This window comes from Mangifera indica, chromosome 1 (assembly GCF_011075055.1).
Source record: "Mangifera indica cultivar Alphonso chromosome 1, CATAS_Mindica_2.1, whole genome shotgun sequence".
Classification (NCBI taxonomy): Eukaryota; Viridiplantae; Streptophyta; class Magnoliopsida; order Sapindales; family Anacardiaceae; genus Mangifera; species Mangifera indica.
In genome coordinates, this window is record NC_058137.1 from 25,332,180 (window position 1) to 25,356,985 (window position 24,806).

Here is a 24,806-nt window from a genome sequence, read left to right on the forward strand (position 1 = left end):
GAAGTCTGAAATTTTAAAAATATAAATGCTTATTTTCTTTTTTGTTAAAATCCCCTCTTACAGCTGAAAATAGTATCGTTTTTTAATAAAAATATTTAAAAAGTAAAACTTTACTTTATTTTCTTGTTAATTTAAAATATTAATAATTTTTTCTCATTTAAAAATTTAGAAATTATATTTTTCTTGAGTTTTCTTTCTCTTTCAAATATGACTATTTATGTTCTCACTGTTGATCAGTTTTTTAATCATCTTTTTCTTTTGTTATTAACCTTTCCATCACCTAATTTTTTCAGATGAAGATAAATTATCTTTGTCTGATAAAAAAACAAAAACAATTATCGTCTTAAAAGCTAAAAGTAATTCTTAAGTGAAAACTTATCGAATTTATATAAACATATTATTAATTTGACATTGTATATATAGTTGTATATTATATTAGAATGTCCAAATTATAAGTTTTTGCATATAAAATGTTTGAATCATCTATTATTTATGAAAAATCATAAACAAATAAGTTAATTAAACTCTAATACTTTTCTCAATTATATTCTAAAAGAGAAAATAAAATTTTAAAACTTATGAGTTGGTCGAATCTAGTTAAACTTTCTCTCTCTCTGTGCCAAGTTTGATATATACACAACAACTAAATTCAAATCGAATGGGAGCGTTTTGGCTAGATTCAATCAACAAATTGGCCAAATATAAGGGTTGTGGAAATTTTTGGTCAGATTTTTCCTTCAATTGCCATTTTTATATAAGGGTTTGTTATAAGGTCACAATAATTTCATATAAATTTCACATAAAAAATGAGAATGTACATTAAAGACAATATGGATAGTATACACTAAATGACTCTAATGATTTATAGATAGAGAAGTTATTTACGAAGATACGAGATTTCTGTATGTCTTTTAGATCGTGTCTATATGAATTATGTCGACTATACTATGTTAGTGTCGTGTTTTTTCCCTTTAAACATGTATGGATTATTCATTAGTTTCTTAACTGTCCATTAATTTTAGATAATAAAATTACATCTACTACATTTTGAAGGAGTGACCTAATCAAAGTTGTCTCCCATGGGGAAAACATATTTTGCATAAGACATCCTCATATTGTTCTTATGTTGACAACTAAATTTTTTTTTTTCAAATTTAAAGGATTAACAGAAATGGTGAAATTTTAATTTTTTCAGAACAGGCCTGGTTTCATACTGTATCCCAAAGTCCTTTTGTCATCTCTGCAAAAAGGAAAAAAAAACAGAGAGCCTTTTTCTTCCATGTGGTACCTTATGTATGTTATAAATAATGATAATGAAGTATTTACTGGTGAAGTTTTAATCTTTAACTTCGTGCAGTAACAGAAGTAATGGCGGGAAACGATTCTTGAGAACTCTCAGGTATCTCCGCAGCACAGAAACGAACTCCTTTCTTTATGTATAATCTCTGCACTTTCCGTGCACCCTACTGTAACGCTATCATTGTCCAACCCTTACTCACTATCACGTGTCGCCGGTTTCAGAAAACACGAGATTGCTTTCGCTCTTTTTGCTTCCAAAATCGCCCGTTAAAGCTATCAATGGCCCCCACTGCAGTCGTTGCGGAGTACGCGAAATCGAACCGGTCAGCATGCAAAAAGTGCTCCGAAAAGATTGCGGCCAAGGCCTTGAGATTGGGGTCGATCAGCCGCGGCCCGCAAGGGTTTGACTTGACCAAATGGTATCATGTGGACTGCTTTCCTTTCGCTTCTGAGCCAAGTGATTCGGCTGACAACATCAAAGGCTTTTCATCGCTTAAGGTTTAAGCCCCGTTTTCTAAGTATTGAGGTTTTTTTTTTTTTTGGGGTTTTGTTTGGGTGGTTAGAAAATTAGGGAAAAGAAAGGGAAGTGGAGAATGGGGGGAAGTATGACCATTTTTGGCTCTGTTTATAAGATTAAAAAAAAAATATGTTCCTTTATTATAATTTTAGGCTAAGGTATGTTTGTGCACCTGATTTTTTGGCGCTTTCAACTCAAGGAAGAACAATGAATAATCCACGCAAATCTATTTTTTCTCTTTTTTAACTTTGTATATAAAATAGAAGATCAAAGGAGATAGGGCCAAACATGTCTTGAACTTAGATTGGTATATTTTTATTCTTATCTATTTATTTATTTTTTTGGTTACCTTGGTATTCTTTGCAACCAAGTGGAGGCTTTGGCTTTGAAGTATGTGCAATACAAGTTGGAAGAATTTAGCTTATTTTTATTCTTTTGTGGTCTATATATTCAGAGTGGTGATCAGGAAGCTTTGAAGAAATTGGTGGTTGAATGCAAGAAGTCTCTTGAGGAGGTATGAGTTGATTTTCACAATAACATATACCCAAATGACTTCTCTTCCATTGGAGGTGCGGTCTTTTCACTATTATGGTTGTTGTGTTATATTCATGTACCTTTTCTGAGCATCTACTTGAGCAAATTGTGAACTTTGCTAAAATTAAAATTCAAAGGTACTGATGGTAAATGATGTAGATTTCAGTTATCCGTGTAATTCAGCTGGTATTCTTATTAATTAATTCTCTGTCAAATATTTTCTCTGTTCTGTAACTATGTTCAGAAAACTGATGGAGACAAAGAAGATGTTGAATCGGAGGAAACAAATTCAAAGAGGAGAAAGGTAGTAAATATTCTCTCTCTTGGTTTAGGAGTTTGGAGGTCTTAAAATTAATTGATACTTGTAATAATTCTGTTTGCAATGTGTAAGATGTTTTTTTAATAGCTGAAATGATTGTTCTTGTATTGTAATCTAAGTGGTGGAATTTAGTAGCTCATGGAACACAATGAATGACAAAACGGCAATTGCAATAGACAGAGAACTGTGTAAGCATACACAAAGATATCTTGGAGAAAAAAATGAAGATCCAAAATGGTAAATTTAGAGCAAAGAAAAAAAAAAAAGGACTAATGCTTATTCTTAGAGACATTTTTTTATCTGAAAATGTTATATTTATTGATCATTTCACGGTCGATGACCTTATGCTTATTAATATTTCATTTGTATCTTCTTGCTGCCTAGTTTTAAAGTGTATGTCTTTTGACTTAGAGACAAAAGATGTGACGGCGGGCATTTAGCCTTTTGCTATAGTTGTTTCATTTGTCAGTTTTTAAGTAGTTAAACTCTCTATTGATTGTTATCACTACTTTCTGTCCATTAGCACGCTGCTCTTAACATAAACAGTTGTAGGCTACTATGATACTTACATCCTTTTTTCACTAATCGCTTAGAAGTTGGATGTTAATTTCCTTTCTGCCTCATTTTCATGTAATTCCTCCAAGTTATCAACTCTTAGTACGGAAGCTAATGTGGAGATACCATTTTCAGTCTCTGACATCAAGGAAACCTATAAGGTATGCTATATTCTAAGTCAATTTATTTTCAAATATCAGTTTTCTGTTGTTTATTCTCCCAACCACCTGTATCCATATATTTAACTATCTTTTTTATGCAGGATGCTAAACTGTTACCAAACTGGAAGGCCTTCCAGACAACCATTTTTCTTGAACGGGTCAGATGCTGGGCTTACAGATGGGCACTATAGCTTTTGCTTCATCATCATCATCTTCTTCTTTTTGTTGCTTTTTTTAAAATTTATTTTTTGCTTTATTATTATTATTTTTTTGGTTTTGGTGGATGTTGACTGTGGTAAATTATTGTGTAATATTTGTTAGTATTTGTTGGTGAGGATTTCATAGTGGGGTAACATTGGCTAGAATTTCCTAGTGGGTAAATGCGCTATATTTAGTCTTATGATCTGCCTTGTTTTATGCTTTCTTTTTTGAGGCATTTAAATCCATGCTATTTTCTTAATGTTTCCAGTTACTTTGCTGCTTTTGTACACTGTAGTACCGCATATACGTGGTTACTCATGTCTCATATTTACTTGCATCTGTAGTTTGTCTGGAGGACTTTACATACTTATGCTTTTCATCAGTAGTGAAGAACCTACTTTGCTTATATGTTTTGTGCTTTTAACATTTATAGGATGATGGTCTTCATGATTCAAAGAAAATTGCTGCATTTGATTTTGATGGATGTCTTGCAAAAACATCTGTGAAAAGGTATACGTATCATTTTTTGACACATTTGTTTATAATAAATTTTTTATTAAATTATCTAAAAAGTGTATTATCATGACATCGAGTGTCTGCTAGACAAGAACGTAGATATTTGTTTTCTACTAATGTTTGATACTCTATGCAGTTATTCTATGATTTTGGGTGCTTGTTTTGCTCCAAATTAATTTGTAAGTCATGACTTACTGATAAACTATATGCTTATCTATTAATTCCAGAGTAGGTGCAGATGCTTGGTCCCTTATGTATCCTTCAATACCAGACAAGCTGCAGAGTTTGTATAATGATGGCTACAAGCTAGTCTGTCTCTTTTTGCATCTACAGCAATCCTATGATTCTGGTGTTACTGTTATTATATTCCTGGTAGGCTCTGTTGATTGTGGGGTGTGACAATTTTTTTAATGATGGTTAGGTAATTTTCACCAATGAATCTAACATTGAACGCTGGAAAAACAAAAGACAAACAGCTGTGGATTCAAAAATTGGACGGCTCAACAATTTCATTAAGCACGTGAAGGTCCCCTTTCAGGTTGCTCAACCTTGTTATTTAAATAATTTATGTCCATAAAATGTTGGTGCCTGAATTTTAATCCTTAAGTAATTGGTTTGATGTGACAATTATCAAATTCTGTGTCAAGCACTCTACTATTAGTCCTGACAGAATGACAATTATCAATTTCTGTCTTGAGTAGTTGGTTTGAAATGACAAGAGAAAGGATAAAGGATGTGTGGCCTCTCCAGATAAGAAATTTCAGCTTCATAATGTTTTTCCTCCTTAGACTGATTAAAGAGGCAAACGATAACTCGACATTGTTTAATTGTGAATGTTTTGATAATTTTGCTTGTTCTTACATTCAAGTTAGTGTCATTGTATCTCCACATGTATTGGTTTAGGTATCTTTGACGTCTACTATTTATACAATATAATTCCTAAATTAATTACTTCTGCTGCTGAACTTGGTGAATCCCAAATTATCACCAACTTGCCTTGGTAGTGCTTTAATAAATGCTTTAGTTTTTACTCTTCCACACCCTTTAATGCTTAAATTTTGTGAATGAAAGTGGCTTCAAAATTTCAGCTCAAAAGATATCGTTACTTGCATTGCCCTGATCAGTTAGCCTTAAACAGCATCTTCTAAAATTTATAATGAAAGCAAATGACTGTTAAGTTGGTAGTGCATGTGAAAATCTTTAACTGATGATCCTTCCAAGAGTTGCCATGTTCTCACTGTTCTTTAATGATAGTTGTCTCCATTCTCTTGCTAGAATAAAAGTGTGCACTTTATCCTTATGTTGCCATAGATCCATCTTTTAATTTGTTATATTTTTCATAAATGTGACCATGTGAACTAAGATAGAGCCTATTTGTTATACTTCATTATTTTGTTTAATTACATGTCTGAAGCATATGGCAAAATTTTATATTCTTTATTATTTATATATAGTATGTGGATATATTAAAGGAGGAGCTTCCAATTTTCTTTATGCAGGTTTTTATTGCTTGTGGATTAAGTAATTCTGATGGTAAAGCCGATCCCTTCCGCAAGCCAAAACCTGGAATGTGGCAGATTATGGAGAAACATTTCAACTCTGGCATTCCAATTGATATGGATCAGTTATTTTCCTCTTCCTTTTATTCTTTTAAATTTGGCTTTCTATTATTTCTATCCCATTCTTTTCACATTAGAAAGTTTACCTAAATTTTCATGTTCATCCTATTACCAATAGTTTTTCTCATGACTTTTTGTTTCTTCATCACTTATGAATTTGGCAGCTTGCCAATGTCCATCCAACCATTTTTAACTTGAGTAGTTCCCTATTGACTTATCTGCATGCATGCTCTTCAGTAGGATCCTTTTCCAGTCAGCAAATTCAGGGAAATCTGGAGTCTGCAAAAAACTTAAAAATTTTGGGGTGCTTTTCCATTGGCCTCAAAACAAACCATTTGAGAGTAAAAAATATTGGTGGTTTAATCTCATATGTCAAGTAATTGTGAGGATTATTCTGAAAAGCTTAAAAGGGACGCTAGGTCCACAGATATGTTTGACAAAGAGTTGAAGGCCCCACTCTGAACTTCTGAATGTATAGAGGTGATATTTGTTAAATGCCAATTATGTGTAAAATGACTTCAAACTGGGAAGCCCTCTCCTTGAAAAAACGAACTAAATGATTGGCAAAGGACTTGTGTGAATGAACTGCCAGGGTTTTGCTTGCATTGAATTAGATGCTTTAGGATTTGAAATCTTCTTTTACTTTTTTGAAGAATTTGGTTACTGGGGGCTGCAGTGACTTTGATGTGGTCCTTTTATATCTTCATTGTTTGTTGAGGGTTGTTATTGGCTATCTCACTCTTAGCAATTTTTTATATTGTTGATGGACAGTTGTTTAACCTCTATAAAATTTTCAATAAATAGTTTTGGTCCTCTTCATTTCCTGTTAAAAAGAAAACAAATTTATAATGCTTTTATGTTGCTGACTCCATACACTGAACAGTAATGCTGGATCCCTTCTTATCTGGTTAATCTCAAAACTATGACACTGTCCAGTCATGTAAGGAATGCTTTCTAAAGAGACACTTTGTCTTAATTTGTAGATCATTTTACGTTGGTGATGCAGCTGGTAGAGACAGTGATCATAGTGATGCTGATATTAAATTCGCTCAGGTATTGCTGAAGCCATCAGTTATATTTATGTATTGTCTCTATGCAAAATATATTTGGAAGTTCCTTGTCACCACTTCTCATATTGAATGCACTGCTTTCGTATTGGCAGGTCATTGGATTGCAGTTTTTTGTCCCTGAAGATTATTTTGTCTCTTAAAATGGTTATGGTTAGTAATGGATGCATAACACGAACTTTGCTGTTGTTATGCGTGTATAAAATAAACATATACATTTTATCGTTCTTGCTTCTGATGGTTGTAACTGAAAGCTTCCATTATGTTTGATAAACATATACAGAGTTTATGCCAAGCTTAACCCCCTCTCTCTTGTTCTTTGTCTGTGTGTGTGAGTATAGTTTGAATGAAAGCAACCCACTTTATACAGTGTTTATCTGTTAGTAACATTTGTAGCAGAAGTTGGGAACTTGTTGATGGAATGTTGGGCATGAGCATATGGTGTAATTGGAATTGTGGCAGATAAGTGTATTAGGCATCTCTAGGGCTGGTTTCGAAACGAACTTGGTTGAGCTTGAAACAAGCTTTACTCAAACAAGCCCGAATGCGAACATGAGATAAACAAACACGAACCAGAATACCAGTTAGAGAGTAATAGAGAAAACGAATTCAAACCCAAACCTGAATAGAGACCGTGCTTGGCTTGTGGGCCAAACATGACTCACGTTATTTAAAAAAAAAAAAATTAAAAGGAACAATATTGTTTAGGGGAGTTGAGTCGAACATCTTGTTCGGCCCGTCCACAGGAATTTGAACCGAACACAAACTCCTAAATTGCAAAGTGAGCTGAATATGAACTAATGTTTTTTCATGTTCATGAACCTGAGTTAAAAACGAGTCGAGTCCACCTAAAATCAAGCTTCACTTTGTTCTGCCTCGGTGATGAAATGCTCATTGTAGTGGACTAGTACAAATTAATGCATTGGCTGGTGTTCTCTACAAGGTTTTTTGTGCATCATCTGATCCATCAAGAAATAAATTACAATGAATTAGGTTCAGCATGTTTTAACCATTTGAGCCCTGGAGGTGCTTTCAGGAATGGACCAATAACTACGCTCATTGATTTAAATCCTCATTTACTCAACTTGGTTAAACAACTCTTTGATGTCACGATCTATAGTTTCTTGGTTCTCACAATTTCATTGAAATTGAATTTCCGAGCTCCTTTCCTTGAAATTATACAATCCATATATTTAAAAGTTACCATATTATATTCAAAATTTTGGTCCAATTATCTGGTATTAAGCCTAAAGAAATGAAATTGTTCTCAGATTTTGAGCTAGAGACAAGTAATTTATCTTGTTTAATAGTCGAAAGTGGATAGTCCATTGTTTTAATTTGTATACCACTGTTTGAGTCCATTGGTTTGTAAAGCCTTTGAGAATATTTTTAGCCTTGCCTGGCATTTGAGGAATGATTAAATTTCCAAGGCCATTTCCAGATAACACCAATACTCTGACAAATTGCGGCATCTCCATTGATTATTATTTTCAGAAATTTTGTATACCAGAGACCGACTTCTTCCTCTACCCTTGTAACTATTCATGGATTTTCATTTTTAACATTACCATGTCCCCTTTGAATGGTAGGTAAAAACTATTCAGTTATAGCTGAGTATATAAATGACTCAGAATTGCCACATGAATTTAATCAACACTAGCTGGAGGGAAAAAGTAAACTTGCATTTACAGCTTACAAGAATCACCAAGTCTTTTCAATATCATTTCTTGATATCTGAAGATGGTTCATCTGTTGATGCCGATGTTTGGAGCTCTTCTAGCCTCAATCCTGGGACTGCTTTTCTTGCAAAGTTTTACAGGAAAGAAGAAAAGTGGAGATGCTTCAATTGAGATGAATAGGAACGAGTGTTCAAAGAAATCAGAAAATGTAGAACACCCTGCAGAGGTTGCTGAAAGCACTACCGACATAATTATTGTTGGAGCTGGAGTTGCAGGTTCAGCTCTGGCTTACACTCTTGCAAAGGTAATAGACTCTGCAAACAGAATTTGGTTATCTTTTATTCAGAAACTTGGAATATGCTTTTTCTTGTTGTTGGATTTGCTTCAAACTGTTTTTGATTGCAGGATGGTCGGCGAGTGCATGTGATTGAAAGAGACTTGACTGAACCTGACAGGATTGTTGGTGAACTCCTGCAACCAGGAGGCTACCTCAAGTTGATAGAGTTGGGTCTTGAGGGTAAGAAAATAATTAGCTAAATCACTCTCTTATTGCTACAACACCTTTATTCCAATAGGTGAAATATGTTTTTGTGGTGACAGATTGTGTGAACACCATTGATGCACAACAAGTGTTTGGTTATGCTCTCTACAAAGACGGAAAAAGCAACAAAGTATCTTATCCCTTGGAGAATTTCAATTCAGATGTGGCTGGTAGAAGCTTCCACAATGGCCGCTTCATTCAGAGAATGAGGGAAAAAGCCGCCTCCCTATCCAAGTAAACTTTTCTTTTTCTCTTGGAATGTTCATTTTTCAATAGTTTGAAAATTCTCCTTGCGGTCAAGTTATAGAGATTATCTAAGTTTGAGATCATCTTGTTTAAATCATTTTTCTTATTTTCTGCAGTGTAAAATTGGAACAAGGAACTGTAACATCTCTGATTGAAGAAAAGGGGATTATAAAAGGGGTGACATATAGAACCAAGACAGGTCAAGAGCTGACAACATATGCTCCCCTTACTGTAGTATGTGATGGCTGTTGTTCAAATTTCCGGCGCTCCCTCTGCAAACCTAAGGTTAATATCCTCTTTGATCCGTTTTGTTATGCAATTAAACAACCTGTTTAGTTAGATGAGCTGCTTTGAAGTATGGAAGTACAGACTTTAGTAAGAAAGATGAGTTAGAAATATCAGGAAAACTTATTTATTTCTATAAAATTTAACACACTAGAGGCTAATGTAGGATTAATTCTTACTATTTCTGCAGGTTGAAATTCCCTCTTGTTTTGTTGGTCTGATCCTGGAGAAGTGTGAGCTTCCATACAAGAATCATGGACATGTCATATTGGCAAATCCTGCGCCAATCTTGTTTTATCCTATTAGTAGCACTGAGGTTCGATGCTTAGTAGATGTACCAGGCCAAAAAGTGCCATCCATTTCAAATGGTGAAATGACAAATTATTTAAAAACTGTGGTGGCTCCCCAGGTATGTGCAATTTGTTTCGAACAAAAAGTCTCAATACGGCTTAAAACTATGTGCAATTTAGCTTGTGACTGATTCTTTAATACTTACCGGAACTTGCATGTTTCAGATTCCCCAAGAACTTCACTCTTCTTTTATTGCTGCAATTGATAAAGGAAACATCAGAACAATGACTAATAGAAGCATGCCTGCTGCCCCATCTCCTACTCCCGGTGCTATTTTACTTGGGGACTCTTTCAATATGCGGCATCCTTTAACTGGAGGAGGAATGACTGTGGCTTTATCAGATATTGTTATTCTAAGGGATTTACTTAGGCCCCTAGGCAATCTTAATGATTCACATGCCCTATGCAAGTATCTTGAATCTTTTTACACTCTTCGTAAGGTAAGTAGCACTCACCGATCTCACATCTGACAATATTCCTACTTTGGTTATGATATATATAATGTTATTCTTGGATTTACAAACAGTTTGAACTTAATTCTTTTTCACAGCCAGTGGCATCTACGATAAATACATTGGCAGGTGCCCTCTACAAGGTTTTTTGTGCATCATCTGATCCTTCAAGAAATGAATTGCGCCAAGCATGTTTTGACTATTTGAGCCTTGGAGGTGGTTTCACAAATGGACCAATAGCTATTCTCTCTGGTCTAAATCCTCGTCCACTCAGTTTGGTTAGGCATTTCTCTGCTGTTGCAATCTATGGTGTCGGACGTGCATTGCTTCCCTTTCCTTCACCTAAACGCATGTTGATTGGTGCTAGACTGATTCTGGTATGTATCTCTACTTCTTGAAACTTTAATGTCCTAAGTAATTTACCAATCGTTTGTCTATCTTTCAATGGATTCAACATTTCCCAATAATGTCAACTATGATCTTCTTCAGGATGCATCAAGTATAATTTTCCCGATTATAAAGGCTGAAGGTGTAAGAGAGATGCTGTTCCCTGCTAGCATGCCAACACATTACGCAGTTCAGGATCTATGCTTAAGTTAGTTGAAGAAATATGTGAATCATCAAAAAAATTTCATTACATTTGTTCTTAAATATGACAGAGTTCCAATTGAACTGAACCTAGACATTCTTTGTGCAATGTTGTACAATGAAAATTGTTTATTCAGTCTATTTAACAATCATGACCCTTATACTGGAAAAAGGATTTACAATGTGCCTGTGTATGCTGAAACTTAAAATTATTTGTATATTGTAAACTACCTGTTCATCCTACAGCATGCCTTTTGACTGGCAACGAACTTATACTGTGATTGTGTTTGTTGGAATTGAGGGGAAAAATACAAAAAATAAGTAGCAACTGTCATCAACTGCTGCAGTTTCCATATCCATAAGGAATTACGATGATATGCTAAGTTTTTTCTGGTGAATACATTTTAGGCCAAAAGACATATTTCTACCCTAGACTTAGTGCAACTCCAAAGTCTCACCTGCTAAGTTTTGAAAATCTAAATATCTACTTGTTAGTTATTAAAGTTAACAAAATAAATTAGTTACAGAAATAAAATTATCATTTAATTGATAATATTAAAAAATATAAAATTTTATATCATCCCCCCCCCCAGACTGAAGTTTTGAAAAGTGATATTTTCCTCTCTAAAGTTTCCATTTTCCTTCCAACATTTCCAGCCACCGAAATCCATCTTTGGTCGCTTCTTCAGCAAGATCTCTCTCCCTACCAGTGCATCCACTCCTCCCGGTGCTAAGCGACCCAATATCTCTAGCATTTTGGCCGTCTTCTTCAGCGTGAACTAAAGAGATTCGCTATCACGTCTCTGCCTCTCCGACTTCGTCATAGTCATCTTTGTCTCTAGTCATCCATTTGGAATAAGCCTTCTGACCTTTTAGAATAACAGAACCATTGGTAAAATTGGACAATAGAACCATAGACAGAAGAGACACGGTTGCATATCTCTTCAATTTGCGTTGAAAAAGACGACCAAAATGCTAGAGATATTGCATTGCTCAGTGTTGAGAGGAGTGGGAACGCCAATAGGGAGAGAGATACTATTGAAGAAGCAGTCGGAGATGGATTCCAATGGTCGGTAATGTTGAAAGAAAAATGTCATTTTTCAAAACTTAAGTTTAAAAAAAAATTATTAATTTTTTAAATTAAAAAAAAAATAACATAAAATTTTATATTTTTTAATATTATTAATTAACAATTTTACCTTGTAACTAACTAATTTTATTAACTTTAACAACTAGTAAATAAGTATTTAAATTTTTAAAACTTAACGGATGAAACTTTGGGTTTTTATTAAAACTCTGGTGAAATATGTCTTTTGGCCGGCATTTTTATACAAGAAAACATTTTATATATACATAAAAGAAAAAAAAATCTGTAATCAAGCCATTTTTTTCTTGGTTGTTGACATTTGACAACATTATTCCGCAATTATTTTCTTCAGTAATTTTTTTGATTTAAATGTTGTTTACAATTATTCAGTGTGCCAAAGGTAGCAAAATTCTACAACCCTCTTATAGGTTTGGATCATCGATGAGCTCTTCTTCCTATGTCCCCTTGGAAGTTTCTTGTTAAATGGAGGCGCTGGTCAATTATCAGTTCTGAATCCATCTCTTACTTGAGTATTTGAAGGACAACATTCTTATTTCCTGATTTCCTTATAAAATGACATATATCTCTGACTGCGCTTCACTTTGTCAAAATCTGACATGTTCACATAATTTATAAATATGTAAGAATGTTCAGAATCTGTATATTTCTCCATTGCTGTTACTACAATTTCTTGATGATACAGCATGCCAACCTAACAGATGACTACAGAGATATTTCCTTTCACATGTGGTCGCTGAAAATATCAACCAACTTTTCCTCATCAGTAAACTAGGAATTATAAGTTTTCCGAAGAAAAGTGGGAAACACTACTTTGGTGTTTTCATTGTTCATAGAATTAATATTCTAGACATTGTTTTGCTTGTATTTCAAATATTTTATTGAACACATTTTTACTGTTTTCATCATTGGTTATCGATGAAATTCTTACTTGACAGTCCCACAACTGGAAGATAATCTATATGCACTTATTGTCAATGTATCACCCAACCATCTGTATGACCTGTCGAGGCTTGGCTATTTATATTTGTATCCCGTTATGATCGTAAATAAAAATTCATCTATGAGCTTACAGATATACCATTAATGAGTTAGCTGGTGTATGTAAACAGCTTACTGATACCTTGAGCTGTAAATCCACAAATGTATACACTTTCTTTCACCTAAAAGCTCCCCGAGAAATATATTCAATGAAAATACTTTCTGCAAGATAACCTCACTTGAAAGAGGTACTTTTGACATCTAAAAATGCACTTATTATGTTTATATATTCAGTCTCTTTTAACCTGGCCTTTTGAACTTTCCATGACAGTAGACATGGTACCCTTGTCTCTTATGGGTAGCGCGCTTTCTGCCTTATTCTCTCACACCATGCTGTCGATGGCCAAAAAAAATGTACTTGTATAATACTCTTAAAACATATTCGGTAGAATTATTATCTGCAGCTTGGAATATATCCATGCCATTGACATAGAGCATGTATTCTAAAAGGTTGATTATAGATACTGTTTGATATGAATGAGGATGGCAATGTTAATCCAATTAGGCTGTTGATATGGGTAAAGTATAGTTTTTTATGTTGGCTTGCACATTGCTTAGCTTTAATTCTGGTTTTTGTCAAAATGATGGAAACTTTAATGGCTTATTTAACACAGTTTTACCTTGCAAGTAATTTATCTACATGTCAACTCTTTGTTCTGGTGTCGTAATCCAATTATAGTTTTGCTGTTATAAATTTTCGTGATTGCATTTCAACTCCCTTCTTCCCCTCTAAATCCCCTCAACTCCCTGCTTCCTTAAGGGTCCATAAGCATACAATGGCCCTATGTGAGGCAATGAGACCCTATGACACAAAAAAGTCTTGGTTTCTAGGCGTTTTGGTACATTTGTCTTACTCTATTAACTCCTTACAAGCTCCATCAGAATTCTCCAAATTTCATCAAGCTTTTCATCATGAATTCAGGCTTCAGCATTATGTATAAATTCAACATGCATCGTTTAAGGTGATCAAGACAATGCATAAAAATTCTAGCCAATAAAACCAACAGGGCAACCGTTAGTCGATGGCTTCTTCTCAGCTCCCTCTTCTTCTCTCCCTTTTCCTCATCCTGCTCCTCCAACTTCTCTCCACCAAAGCCAAGCTTCTCAACAGCAAGTTACTCACGTCAACCATCCTTTCCCAACTATCAACCACCACACATGTCAATGAAACCAAACCAATCGTCTACTTCGAAGTGACCAAACCAAACAAACTACCCAGAACAAAACCTTGTTCCCAACTCATACTCAGCCATGACTTTGGCAACACCTATAGAAAGCCCCTAGTACTTGCAAACTATACCCCTCCCTCTCATTGCACTTCCCTAAAGTTATCCAAAATCATTCTTGAGTGGAAAGCAACATGTGAAGGAAGACAATTTGATCGCATTTTTGGAGTTTGGTTAGGCGGCGTGGAGCTTCTCAGAGGCTGCACTGCAGAGCCAACAGCCATTGGGGTCATGTGGAGTGTTGATAAGGACATTACAAGGTACCAATCATTGCTTGTTAAGAATCAGACACAAACTTTTGCCGTTCATCTTAGTAATATTGTTGATAATACTTATACCGGGGTGTATCATGTGAATATAACTATCAAATTTTATCCTACTGAAGAGAAGTTGAATTCTCATGAGAATGATTTGGATTATCCATCTTCCAGATTTTTTGCTAATGCTGATTTAATCTTACCCATTTCGCGAAATTTACCATGGAATGATGGGTTGTGGTTTGAAATAACGAGTCCAATGGATGCTCAAGTGAAGGAATTCAAAATTCCACAGAATGCTTACAGAGCTGTACTGGAAATTTACTTATCTTTCCATCAGGAAGATGAATTTTGGTATTCAAATTTTCCCAATGAGTACATTTCAACAAATCATCTTGGAAACACACCAGGGAATGGACCTTTTAGAGAGGTTGTGGTCAGTCTTGATGATGAAATAGTCGGCACAATTTGGCCATTTACTGTCATCTATACAGGAGGAATAAACTTCCTATTCTGGAGTCCCATTACAGGCATTGGCTCATTTGATCTTCCTTCTTATGATATCGAAATCACTCCTTTCTTGGGCAACATATTAGATGGAAAAAACCATAAGTTTGGTTTCAGTGTCACAAATGGTATGAATGTGTGGTTCGTAGATGCTAATTTGCATCTTTGGTTGGACAGTAAGAGCAGAAAAACCCAAGGAAAGGTTTTGGAACACAATGTCTCAGCTCTTCATGTTTATTCGCAGTCAGATTTTAAGGGTCTAGATGGAACAGTCTTGACAAATGTAAGCAGATCAATGTTCTCATCTGGGTGGGTCAACTCCTCCTATGGAGAGATGACAACCGAATGGATTCAAGATTTTCGCTATACTAACTCCATGTCGATAAGCAAAGATGCGACTAAACAGATCATTAATCAAATGATCCATTTTAATGACAGTGTTTACACCAGAATGCCTAACTATTCTGTGTACTCAATGTATTCATATAAAAGGTTTCCCCTCGGTATATCCACTGATGTACTGGATAAGGGAAATGAAAGTTATTCATTGGTAACAAACATCACGCTAGGATTCAATGAAAAGGAATCCCAGATTGCTGGTTCTGATTTCTCATTCGGCTCTCTCCAGAATCTGCAGAATGGGGAAGTTTTAGTAGCTATCCAGGACAACCATGTTCTCAACGCTCTGTGGAATACCAAACAAGCATATGAATATCATGGCAGTGACTTGTGCTACTTCAGGAACATAAGCAGCTTAAACGACAACATTCTCTATGATATTTTGTCAAATACATGCATGCAGTGAAGAAAGAATCTCATCTGAATAAGTTGAATCCAAAATTGGTTCATGAAATTCCTCTTTGTAAACATTCCATGTACTCTTTCCATTTATCAGCATGAAATCTTATTTGAGTGAAGCTAATGAATAAATTGAATGCTACATTGTCAAATCCATGGAAATGAGCACAGGAATAAGAAACTTCTAAGATCAATTGAGTGATTAAAAAAAAAAAACATTGCAAGTTAAAGAAATATCCCAATTAATAATATTGGGTGAAAGAAACATCCATGTTTGCAATTAATTATTCAGCACAAGATGTGTTAAGAAATGGACTCCAATGCAGAACCCGCATCTTCTGTAAAAATTAGTCTACATAAATGTCCTCAATCAGTTCACATGAAGAAATTGGACTACAATATGAACTGCATAACAGAATAAGTCTCAACCAAATGAAGAAAGATTTAATCTACATTAACATAGAAATTGAGTTTAGTTAGAGCCTATTTGTACATGGGTCTATGTGTATTGCTTTGGAAGTGTGAAAGAGAAGGTTCTAAATGTATTTAAGCCATGTGCTAAAAACTAGCTAAGAATACAGACATTACTTTATTTACTATAGCATTTTGGTTGAACTGGTTTTCATCATGTTGAATATTTGGCATAGTTTGTGAAGTTTATGGTTTAATAACCACCTCAGAGATTTTGAAAAATAGTAAAATCTACTCTCTGATCTAAGGCTGCCGTTCAAAATAAGTTCAACAAAGTCAGCCTTTCTTAACCCCCTTTTTTGCACTGCTTTTTGGCTCTCTCAAGAATCAGCAGGGCAACTGTTATTGGTGAACACGACAACTATGTTGCCAGTGCACTGTGGAATGCACAAGAATATAAATGTCATGGAACAGAAATGGGCTCCATTTAAAGCAGATGCTATGGAGTCGTCATCTTTTGTTAATATAAGTTCACATAGAATGACATGTCAAGAGCTTATTCACCAAGAATAATCCTAGTAAATGTGCACCATTTGTGTTGGCTAATCGGTATTCTTCTGTAGCCTCTTTAACATTGTTGTTCAGAAAGAAATAGCAATGTACAGCAAATTTTAGCTGTCTGTGGAAACTAATATAACAATGTAAGATCTAGGAAGGACATAACAACAAACAAGAGAGGAGTTAAGAAACTTTCCAGTAGCCTAACCGATATAACATGCTTGACAAAGCCAAAGGCAGTACCGTGCCCCTACATCATAACAAGACATTTTTCTTGTTCATAGAACACACAATGCTAGTGCTGAATATAAACATTATCAAAGGCTAATATTGAACTTCTATTGTAGGCTGCATCCAACATGGTTACAGCCTTGCTTGTAATAAATACTGACGGCATTGATTCATTTGCGTTATAAGCCAGCCATCTCAACAGACTCATCTAATTCAGTGGACTATATGATCATAAGCAATGATTACTTACCATAGAATTTGTGCTTAGAACATATCGGCAGCTCATGCTTCCACTAGCAATATAACGTAATAAAAAAATATACTCTTCAAAACTGAAGTTCATGAAACTCAAACATCAACCGCACCCAAATCCCTATATGACATTCAATTTATCATTCTTGGAAAAACAAAGCCAATTTTAAATTTAAGCACATAACTGAAAAGGTTAATATAAAAATATCCTCAAAGCTGATTTGTTCATAACAAATAACACCAGACACAATTTTTATTAGTTGCAGCTACATTCAGGTACCCATCCAAAAATCCAAGTAAAGGGGGCATCTCTATAAGAAAATGACAAATGATCCAATGATTAAAATTAATTTGCTTCCTCACAAATCACCATCAAACTGTTCAGATACTACAGGACCATTCTATCTGGCAGAAGCTGGTACTTTTGCCAACCCAAAACCAGACCGAGACACCATTCCTTTATTGCAATTTTTTTGAAATTTATCATAAAGAATGGTGTAGTTTGAGCTGCTTATGTTCCTAAAATAACAAAATTTCCTACCACCATAGTTATACAATTGCTGTGTGCTGCCTACTCCACTGCTTACCAAGTTGTTCTTCACAACCAAGACACCCTGTCCATTCTGCAAGTTATTCAGAGTGCTGCCTGAGAATCCAAAGCCAGCCTCCTTAGATTTCTTCACATTAAATCCCAAACTGAAATTTGCAACATTTAAAGAACTTCCATTTCCTTGATCCAAAGAGTCTGAATACAAGTACAAGGAGAACATTTTAAATGATTTCGCAGAGTGGAACTTAGCAGATGACAAGTTGGCAGAAACCCTGTCATTAAAATGAATTGTTTGATTCACAATCTGCAAATTGGCATTTTCGCCCATGACCACTGAGTTACTGAAACTAAAATCTTGAATGAAATTGGTTGTAATCATTCCCTGAGATGACTTAACCCAACCTGTCGAGGATATGGATCTGTTTACATCTGTTAAGAATGTTCCATTTAAACCTGCATAATTTGATACATAATTAACTTGAAGAGGTGTGGTCTCATGTTTCAAAAGCTTCCCCTCAATTTTTGTGTACTCACTGTCCAACCAAAGATGCAAATTAGCATCTATGTACCACACATTTAAAGCATTGGTAACACTAAACCCAATCTTATGAGTCTTTCCATCCAATATATTCCCCAAAAAGGGCGTGATTTCAATATCATAAGTAGGAAGATTGAATGAACCAATGCCTGTAATAGGTCTCCATAAGAGAGGATTAATCCCTCCTGTATATACCACAGTAAAAGGCCAAACTGCACCAACAACCTCACCGTCAAGACTCACCACAACCTCCCTAAAAGGTCCATTTCCAGCATAACCAGTCAGATTATTTGCAGCAATGTAATCATTCGGAAGATTTCCATACCAACCTTCATCATTCTGATGAAAAGAAACATACACCTCCAAGACAGCCCTATACACATTTTGAGGAATCTTGAATTCCTTAACCTGAGTATCAGTTGAATTCTCAATCTCAAACCACAGCCCATCATTCCTCGGTGAATTCCGCGAGATGGGCAAAATCAAATCAGCCTTAGGACTATACCCAGATTTCAAATCACGCTTCACAACATACTCATTCCTATCAAAACTCTCTTCAGCGGGATAAAAATACATACTTATATCCACATGATACACACCAGTATAAGTTTTATCAACAATGTTACCCAAAAAAACAGCAAAAGTTTGAGTTTCATTCTTAAGAAGCAACGAATAGTACCTTGTTATATCCTTCTTAACACTCCAAACAATCCCAGTAGCCCTCGGCTCAGCCGTACAACTCCTTAAAAGCTCAACCCCACCTAACCAAACCCCAAAAATGCGGTCAAATTGTCTTCCTTTACACGTGGCGTTCCATTCGAGGACGATCGTGGAGAACTTCTGAGAAGAACAATGAGTAGGAGGGGTGTAGTCAGCAGTAACCGGGGGTTTCCGGTAGGTGTAACCAAAGTCATGGCGGAGAATTTGATGCAAACAAGGCTTCGTTTTGGGATGCTTGATGGGCTTGGTTACTTCAAAGAAACGAGTTGGCGGGGTGTCATTGTGAGGGAGAGTGAAGAGTTGTGAATCGTAAAGATTTGCAGGGTTGTTAAGAAGGGCCTTGGTATTGTGGAGATTCGCTGAAGTGGAGAGAAAAAGAGAGAGGAGGAGAAATAGAGTAAAGAGAAAGGAAGCCATGAATGTTAAGTGGATTTTAGTGGTTGAGTTGAGTTGAGTTGAAGAAGATGGGATTGAATGAAAAACAACAGTGGCAATGATTAAGTTGGACAGCGAATATTAATTTAAAGGCCAAACGACTATTTCGCACCAGTTTTAACGCAATCTCAAAATTATTACTATAGACAAAATATTCGAAAATATTTGCATAGGTTAACTTCAATCAAAATTTTTTGTTTGAAAAAAAAATAAAATTAACCCTAAAATCTTAAAAAATATACACCATTTTCTCTTTCAAATTTTAAAAACTAATAATTTACCTTATTCTCAAAGTTTAGATAATTCAAATTTCATTTTTAGGGTTTATTTACCTTCTCTAGTCACCGTTATTCTGATCGATGACCGACATTTTTTATTAATATTTCATATTTGCCCATAAAAGACTATCACCCACTACCATGAAGGACGATGAAGTGTCATTTTTCATCGTCTGAAAAACGCAATGATAAAGGATGACCCTTCGTCACTTCTTCTCGATCTGGATGATATTTCGTCATCCAAATCTGAATGCTAAAAGGTCATCCTTAAGAAGATTGTCGGCTGCAGATGAAACCTAGAATTTGGGGGGGGGGGGGGGGGGGGAGTGTGAATTTTTATAATTTAATCATAAGATAAAATTGTTAGTTTTCTAAATTAAAAGAGAAAATGAGATAAATTGTTTAGATTTTAGGGATAAAATAATAATTTTACTCATACCTCTAACTAAAAATTTTTACCGCAATTAATTTATGAATGAGTATTTAGATTTTTCATCTATTGAAAATGTATTTTTGAGATTACGTTAAACTTAAGTGAGAAATTATCCTCTGGCCTAATTTAAATTAATTAAATTTAGGAGAAACAGCTAATAATTAGATTACCATAAACTTTGTGTTTAACTACTCATTAGATGTTATCAATGAAATTAAAGATTATAAAATTAAAGGAAATTTTTTTTTTTAATCTTTTTATAACTTGTCTTTTGACTTCACTCAAGTAGTGAAAATTAAATTAAAAATTTCTTTATATTATAGAAATAAAAAAAATAAAACAGAATGTTTTTTAAAAAATAAATAAGGAATGGAATAAATATTATTAATTATAGTGATTTTGCTTAATTATTCATTGGTAACAAACATTACGCTAGGATTCAATGAAAAGGAATCCCAGATTGCTGGTTCTGATTTCTCATTCGGCTCTCTCCAGAATCTGCAGAATGGGCAAGTTGTTGTAGCTATCCAGGACAACCATGTTCTCAACGCTCTGTGGAATACCGAACAAGCATATGAATATCATGGCAGTGACTTGTGCTACTTCAGGAACATAAGCAGCTTAAATGACAACATTCTCTATGATATTTTGTCAAATACATGCATGCATTGAAGAAAGAATCTCATCTGAATAAGTTGAATCCAAAATTGGTTCATGAAATTCCTCTTTTTAAACATTCCATGTCCTCTTTCCATTTATCAGTATGAAATCATATTTGAGTGAAGCTAATGAATAAATTGAATGCTACAATGTCAAATCCATGGGAATGAGCAGAGGAATAAGAAACTTCTAAGATCAATTTAGTGATTAAAAAAAAAGACATTGCAAGTTAAAGAAATATCCCAATTAATAATATTGGGTGAAAGAAACATCCATGTTTGCAATTAATTATTCAGCACAAGATGTGTTAAGAAATGGACTCCAATGCAGAACCCTCATCTTCTGTAAAAATTAGTCTACATAAATGACCCCAATCAGTTCACATGAAGAAATTGGACTAGAGTATGAACTGCATACCAGAAGAAGTCTCAACCAAATGAAGAAAGAGTTAATCTACATTAACTTAGAAATTGAGTTTAATTAGAGCCTATTTGTACATGGGTCTATGTGTATTGCTTTGGAAGTGTGAAAGAGAAGGTTCTAAATGTATTTAAGCCATGTGCTAAAAACTAGTTAAGAATACAAACATTACTTTTATTTACTATAGCATTTTGGTTGAACTGGTTTTCATCATGTTGAATATTTGGCATAGTTTGTGAAGTTTATGGTTTAATAACCACCTCAGAGATTTTGAAAAATAGTAAAATCTACTCTCTGATCTAAGGCTGCCGTTCAAAATAAGTTCAACAAAGTCAGCCTTTCTTAACCCCCTTTTTTACACTGCTTTTTGGCTCTCTCAAGAATCAGCAGGGCAACTGTTATTGGTGAACACGACAACTATGTTGCCAGTGCACTGTGGAACACACAAGAATATAAATGTCATGGAACAGAAATGGGCTCCATTTAAAGCAGATGCTATGGAGTCGTCATCTTTTGTTAGTATAATTCACATAGAATGACATGTCAAGAGCTTATTCACCAAGAATAATCCTAGTAAATGTGCACCATTTGTGTTGGCTAATCGGTATTCTTCTGTAGCCTCTTTAACATTGTTGTTCAGAAAGAAATAGCAATGTACGGCAAATTTTAGCAGTCTGTGGAAACTAACATAACAATGTAAGATCTAGGAAGGACATAACAACAAACAAGAGAGGAGTTCAGAAACTTTCCAGTAGCCTAACCCATATAACATGCTTGACAAAGCCAAAGGCAGTACAGTGCCCCTTCATCATAACAAGACATTTTTCTTGTTCATAGAACACACAACGCTAGTGCTGAATATAAACATTATCAAAGGCTAACATTGAACTTCTACTGTTGGCTGCATCCAACATGGTTACAGCCTTGCTTGTAATATATACTGATGACAGTGATTCATTTGCGTTATAAGCCAGCCATCTCAACATACTCATCTAATTCAGTGGACTATATGATCATAAGTAATGATTACTTACCATAGAATTTGTGGCTAGAACATATCGGCAGCTCAGGCTTCCATTAGCAATATAACGTAATAAAATGGATACTATTCAAAACTGAACTTCATGAAACTCAAACATCAACCGCACCCAAATCCCTCCATGATATTCAATTTATCATTCTTGGAAAAACAAAGCCGATTTTAAATTTAAGCACATAACTGAAAAGGTTAATATAAAAATATCCTCAAAGCTGATTTGTACATAACAAATAACACCAGACACAATTTTATTAGTTGCAGCCACATTCAGGTACCCCTCCAAAAACCCAAGTAAAGGGGGCATCTCTATAAGAAATTGACAAATGATCCAATGATTAAAATTAATTTGCTTCCTCACAAATCACCATTAGACTGTTCAGATACTACAGGACCATTCTAGCTGGCAGAAGCTGGTAGTTTTGCCAACCCAAAACCAAACAGAGACACCATTCCTGTATTGCAATTTTTTCGAAATTTATCATAAAGAATGGTGTAGTTTGAGCTGCTTATGTTCCTAAAATAACAAAATTTCCTACCACCATAGTTGTACAATTGCTGTGTGCTGCCTACTCCACTGCTTACCAAGTTGTTCTTCACAACCATGACACCCTGTCCATTCTGGAAGTTATTCAGAGTGCTGCCGGAGAATCCAAAGCCAGCCTTCTTAGATTTCTTCACATTAAATCCCAAACTGATATTTGCAACATCTAAATAACTTCCATTTCCTTGATCCAAAGAGTCTGAATAAAAGTATAAGGAGAACATTTTAAATGATTTCGCGGAGTGGAACTTAGCAGACGATGTGTTGGCAGAAACCCTGTCATTAAAATGAATTGTTTGATTCACAATCTGCAAATTGGCATTTTCGCCCATGACCATTGAGTTACTGAAACTAAGATCTTGAATGAAATTGGTTGTAATCATTCCCTGAGATGAGTTAACCCAACCTGTCGAGGATATGGATCTGTTTACATCAGTTAAGAATGTTCCATTTAAACCTGTATAATTTGATACATAATTAACTTGGAGAGGTGTGGTCTCATGTTTCAAAAGCTTCCCCTCAATTTTTGTGTACTCACTGTCCAACCAAAGATGCAAATTAGCATCTATGTACCACACATTTAAAGCATTGGTAACACTAAACCCAATCTTATGAGTCTTTCCATCCAATATGTTTCCCAGAAAGGGCGTGATTTCAATATCATAAGTAGGAAGATTGAATGAACCAATGCCTGTAATAGGTCTCCATAAGAGAGGATTAATCCCTCCTGTATATACCACAGTAAAAGGCCAAACTGCACCAACAACCTCACCGTCAAGACTCACCACAACCTCCCTAAAAGGTCCATTTCCAGCATAACCGGTCAGATTATTTGCAGCAATGTAATCATTCGGAAGATTTCCATACCAAAATTCATCATTCTCATGAAAAGAAACATACACCTCCAAGACCGCCCTATACACATTTTGAGGAATCTTGAATTCCTTCACCTGAGTATCAGTTGAATTCTCAATCTCAAACCACAGCCCATCATTCCCCGGTGAATTCCGCGAGATGGGCAAAATCAAATCAGCCTTAGGACTATACCCAGATTTCAAATTATGCTTCACAACATACTTGTTCCTACCAAAACCCTCTTCAGCAGGATAAAAATACATATTTATATCCACATGATACACACCAGTATAAGTTTTATCAACAAGGTTACCCAAAAAAACAGCTAAAGTTTGAGTTTCATTCTTAAGAAGCAACGAATAGTACCTTGTTATATCCTTCTTAACACTCCAAACAATCCCAGTAGCCCTCGGCTCAGCCGTACAACTCCTTAAAAGCTCAATCCCACCTAACCAAACCCCAAAAATGCGGTCAAATTGTCTTCCTTTACACGTGGCGTTCCATTCGAGGACGATCGTGGAGAACTTCTGAGAAGAACAATTAGTAGGAGGGGTGTAGTCAGCTGTAACCGGGGGTTTCCCGTATGTGTAACCAAAGTCATGGCTGAGAATTTGATGCAAACAAGGCTTCGTTTTGGGATGCTTGACGGGCTTGGTTACTTCAAAGAAACGAGTTGGCGGGGTGTCATTGTGAGGGAGAGTGAAGAGTTGTGAATCGTAAAGATTTGCAGGGTGGTTAAGAAGGGCCTTGGTATTGTGGAGATTCGCTGAAGTGAAGAGAAAAAGAGAGAGGAGGAGAAATAGAGTAAAGAGAAAGGAAGCCATGAACGTTGGGTGGACTTTAGTAGTTGAGTTGAGTTGAGTTGAAGAAGATGAGATTGAATGTAAAACAACGGTGGCGATGATTAAGTTGGACAGCGAATATTAATTTAAAGGCCAAACGACTATTTCCCAAAGTTTTCTTTTAACGCAATCGTGGAAGCATATTTACCGTATATGTAATATTCAATCATATATTTATA

At 35.2% G+C, this 24,806-nt stretch overlaps 5 protein-coding genes across 6 annotated transcripts; 3 read left to right on the plus strand and 2 right to left on the minus strand.

Moving 5' to 3' along the window:
- Nucleotides 1–1,209: 1,209 nt before the first annotated feature.
- On the plus strand, nt 1,210–7,089 carry LOC123225823 (polynucleotide 3'-phosphatase ZDP). 2 transcript variants are annotated; one of them, XM_044650111.1, is made up of 12 exons: nt 1,210–1,399; nt 1,522–1,797; nt 2,271–2,330; nt 2,595–2,654; nt 3,314–3,385; nt 3,487–3,543; nt 4,020–4,096; nt 4,330–4,411; nt 4,524–4,640; nt 5,602–5,726; nt 6,705–6,774; nt 6,884–7,089. In XM_044650111.1, the coding sequence occupies exons 2-12, from the start codon at nt 1,579–1,581 to the stop codon at nt 6,929–6,931; spliced, it is 987 nt and encodes a 328-aa protein (XP_044506046.1). In that variant the 5' UTR covers nt 1,210–1,399; nt 1,522–1,578; the 3' UTR covers nt 6,932–7,089. The 2 variants fall into 2 exon arrangements, with proteins under 2 accessions (XP_044506046.1, XP_044506041.1); XM_044650106.1 differs by having other exon boundaries at nt 1,210–1,797.
- A 1,150-nt stretch (nt 7,090–8,239) lies between these two features.
- On the plus strand, nt 8,240–11,114 carry LOC123225816 (squalene monooxygenase SE1-like). Its single transcript, XM_044650093.1, has 8 exons — nt 8,240–8,771; nt 8,873–8,984; nt 9,068–9,242; nt 9,371–9,539; nt 9,730–9,948; nt 10,055–10,330; nt 10,441–10,719; nt 10,832–11,114. Exons 1-8 carry the CDS (start codon nt 8,529–8,531, stop codon nt 10,940–10,942), a joined length of 1,584 nt encoding a protein of 527 aa, XP_044506028.1. The 5' UTR covers nt 8,240–8,528; the 3' UTR covers nt 10,943–11,114.
- A 2,788-nt stretch (nt 11,115–13,902) lies between these two features.
- LOC123228231 (peptide-N4-(N-acetyl-beta-glucosaminyl)asparagine amidase A-like) lies at nt 13,903–15,983 on the plus strand. Its single transcript, XM_044653555.1, has one exon. The coding sequence runs from the start codon at nt 14,099–14,101 to the stop codon at nt 15,869–15,871; it is 1,773 nt and encodes a 590-aa protein (XP_044509490.1). The 5' UTR covers nt 13,903–14,098; the 3' UTR covers nt 15,872–15,983.
- A 1,504-nt stretch (nt 15,984–17,487) lies between these two features.
- LOC123228224 (peptide-N4-(N-acetyl-beta-glucosaminyl)asparagine amidase A-like) lies at nt 17,488–19,614 on the minus strand. Its single transcript, XM_044653542.1, has one exon. It carries the CDS (start codon nt 19,539–19,541, stop codon nt 17,718–17,720), a length of 1,824 nt encoding a protein of 607 aa, XP_044509477.1. The 5' UTR covers nt 19,542–19,614; the 3' UTR covers nt 17,488–17,717.
- Nucleotides 19,615–22,481: 2,867 nt separating this feature from the next.
- On the minus strand, nt 22,482–24,693 carry LOC123193144 (peptide-N4-(N-acetyl-beta-glucosaminyl)asparagine amidase A-like). Its single transcript, XM_044605942.1, has one exon. It carries the CDS (start codon nt 24,607–24,609, stop codon nt 22,786–22,788), a length of 1,824 nt encoding a protein of 607 aa, XP_044461877.1. The 5' UTR covers nt 24,610–24,693; the 3' UTR covers nt 22,482–22,785.
- Between the last annotated feature and the right edge of the window lie 113 nt (nt 24,694–24,806).

Bases quoted from the DNA above. Each gene is read 5' to 3' on its own strand.
- LOC123228231 (XM_044653555.1), top strand. From the start codon at position 14,099: ATGGCTTCTTCTCAGCTCCCTCTTCTTCTCTCCCTTTTCCTCATCCTG.
- LOC123228224 (XM_044653542.1), bottom strand. From the start codon at position 19,541: ATGGCTTCCTTTCTCTTTACTCTATTTCTCCTCCTCTCTCTTTTTCTC.
- LOC123193144 (XM_044605942.1), bottom strand. From the start codon at position 24,609: ATGGCTTCCTTTCTCTTTACTCTATTTCTCCTCCTCTCTCTTTTTCTC.
- LOC123225816 (XM_044650093.1), top strand. From the start codon at position 8,529: ATGGTTCATCTGTTGATGCCGATGTTTGGAGCTCTTCTAGCCTCAATC. The intron at 9,949-10,054 runs GTATGTGCAATT...TGCATGTTTCAG, and splicing joins AAACTGTGGTGGCTCCCCAG to ATTCCCCAAGAACTTCACTC. The intron at 10,331-10,440 runs GTAAGTAGCACT...TCTTTTTCACAG, and splicing joins CTTTTTACACTCTTCGTAAG to CCAGTGGCATCTACGATAAA.
- LOC123225823 (XM_044650106.1), top strand. From the start codon at position 1,435: ATGTATAATCTCTGCACTTTCCGTGCACCCTACTGTAACGCTATCATT. The intron at 3,544-4,019 runs GTCAGATGCTGG...TAACATTTATAG, and splicing joins CAACCATTTTTCTTGAACGG to GATGATGGTCTTCATGATTC. The intron at 5,727-6,704 runs GTTATTTTCCTC...CTTAATTTGTAG, and splicing joins ATTCCAATTGATATGGATCA to ATCATTTTACGTTGGTGATG.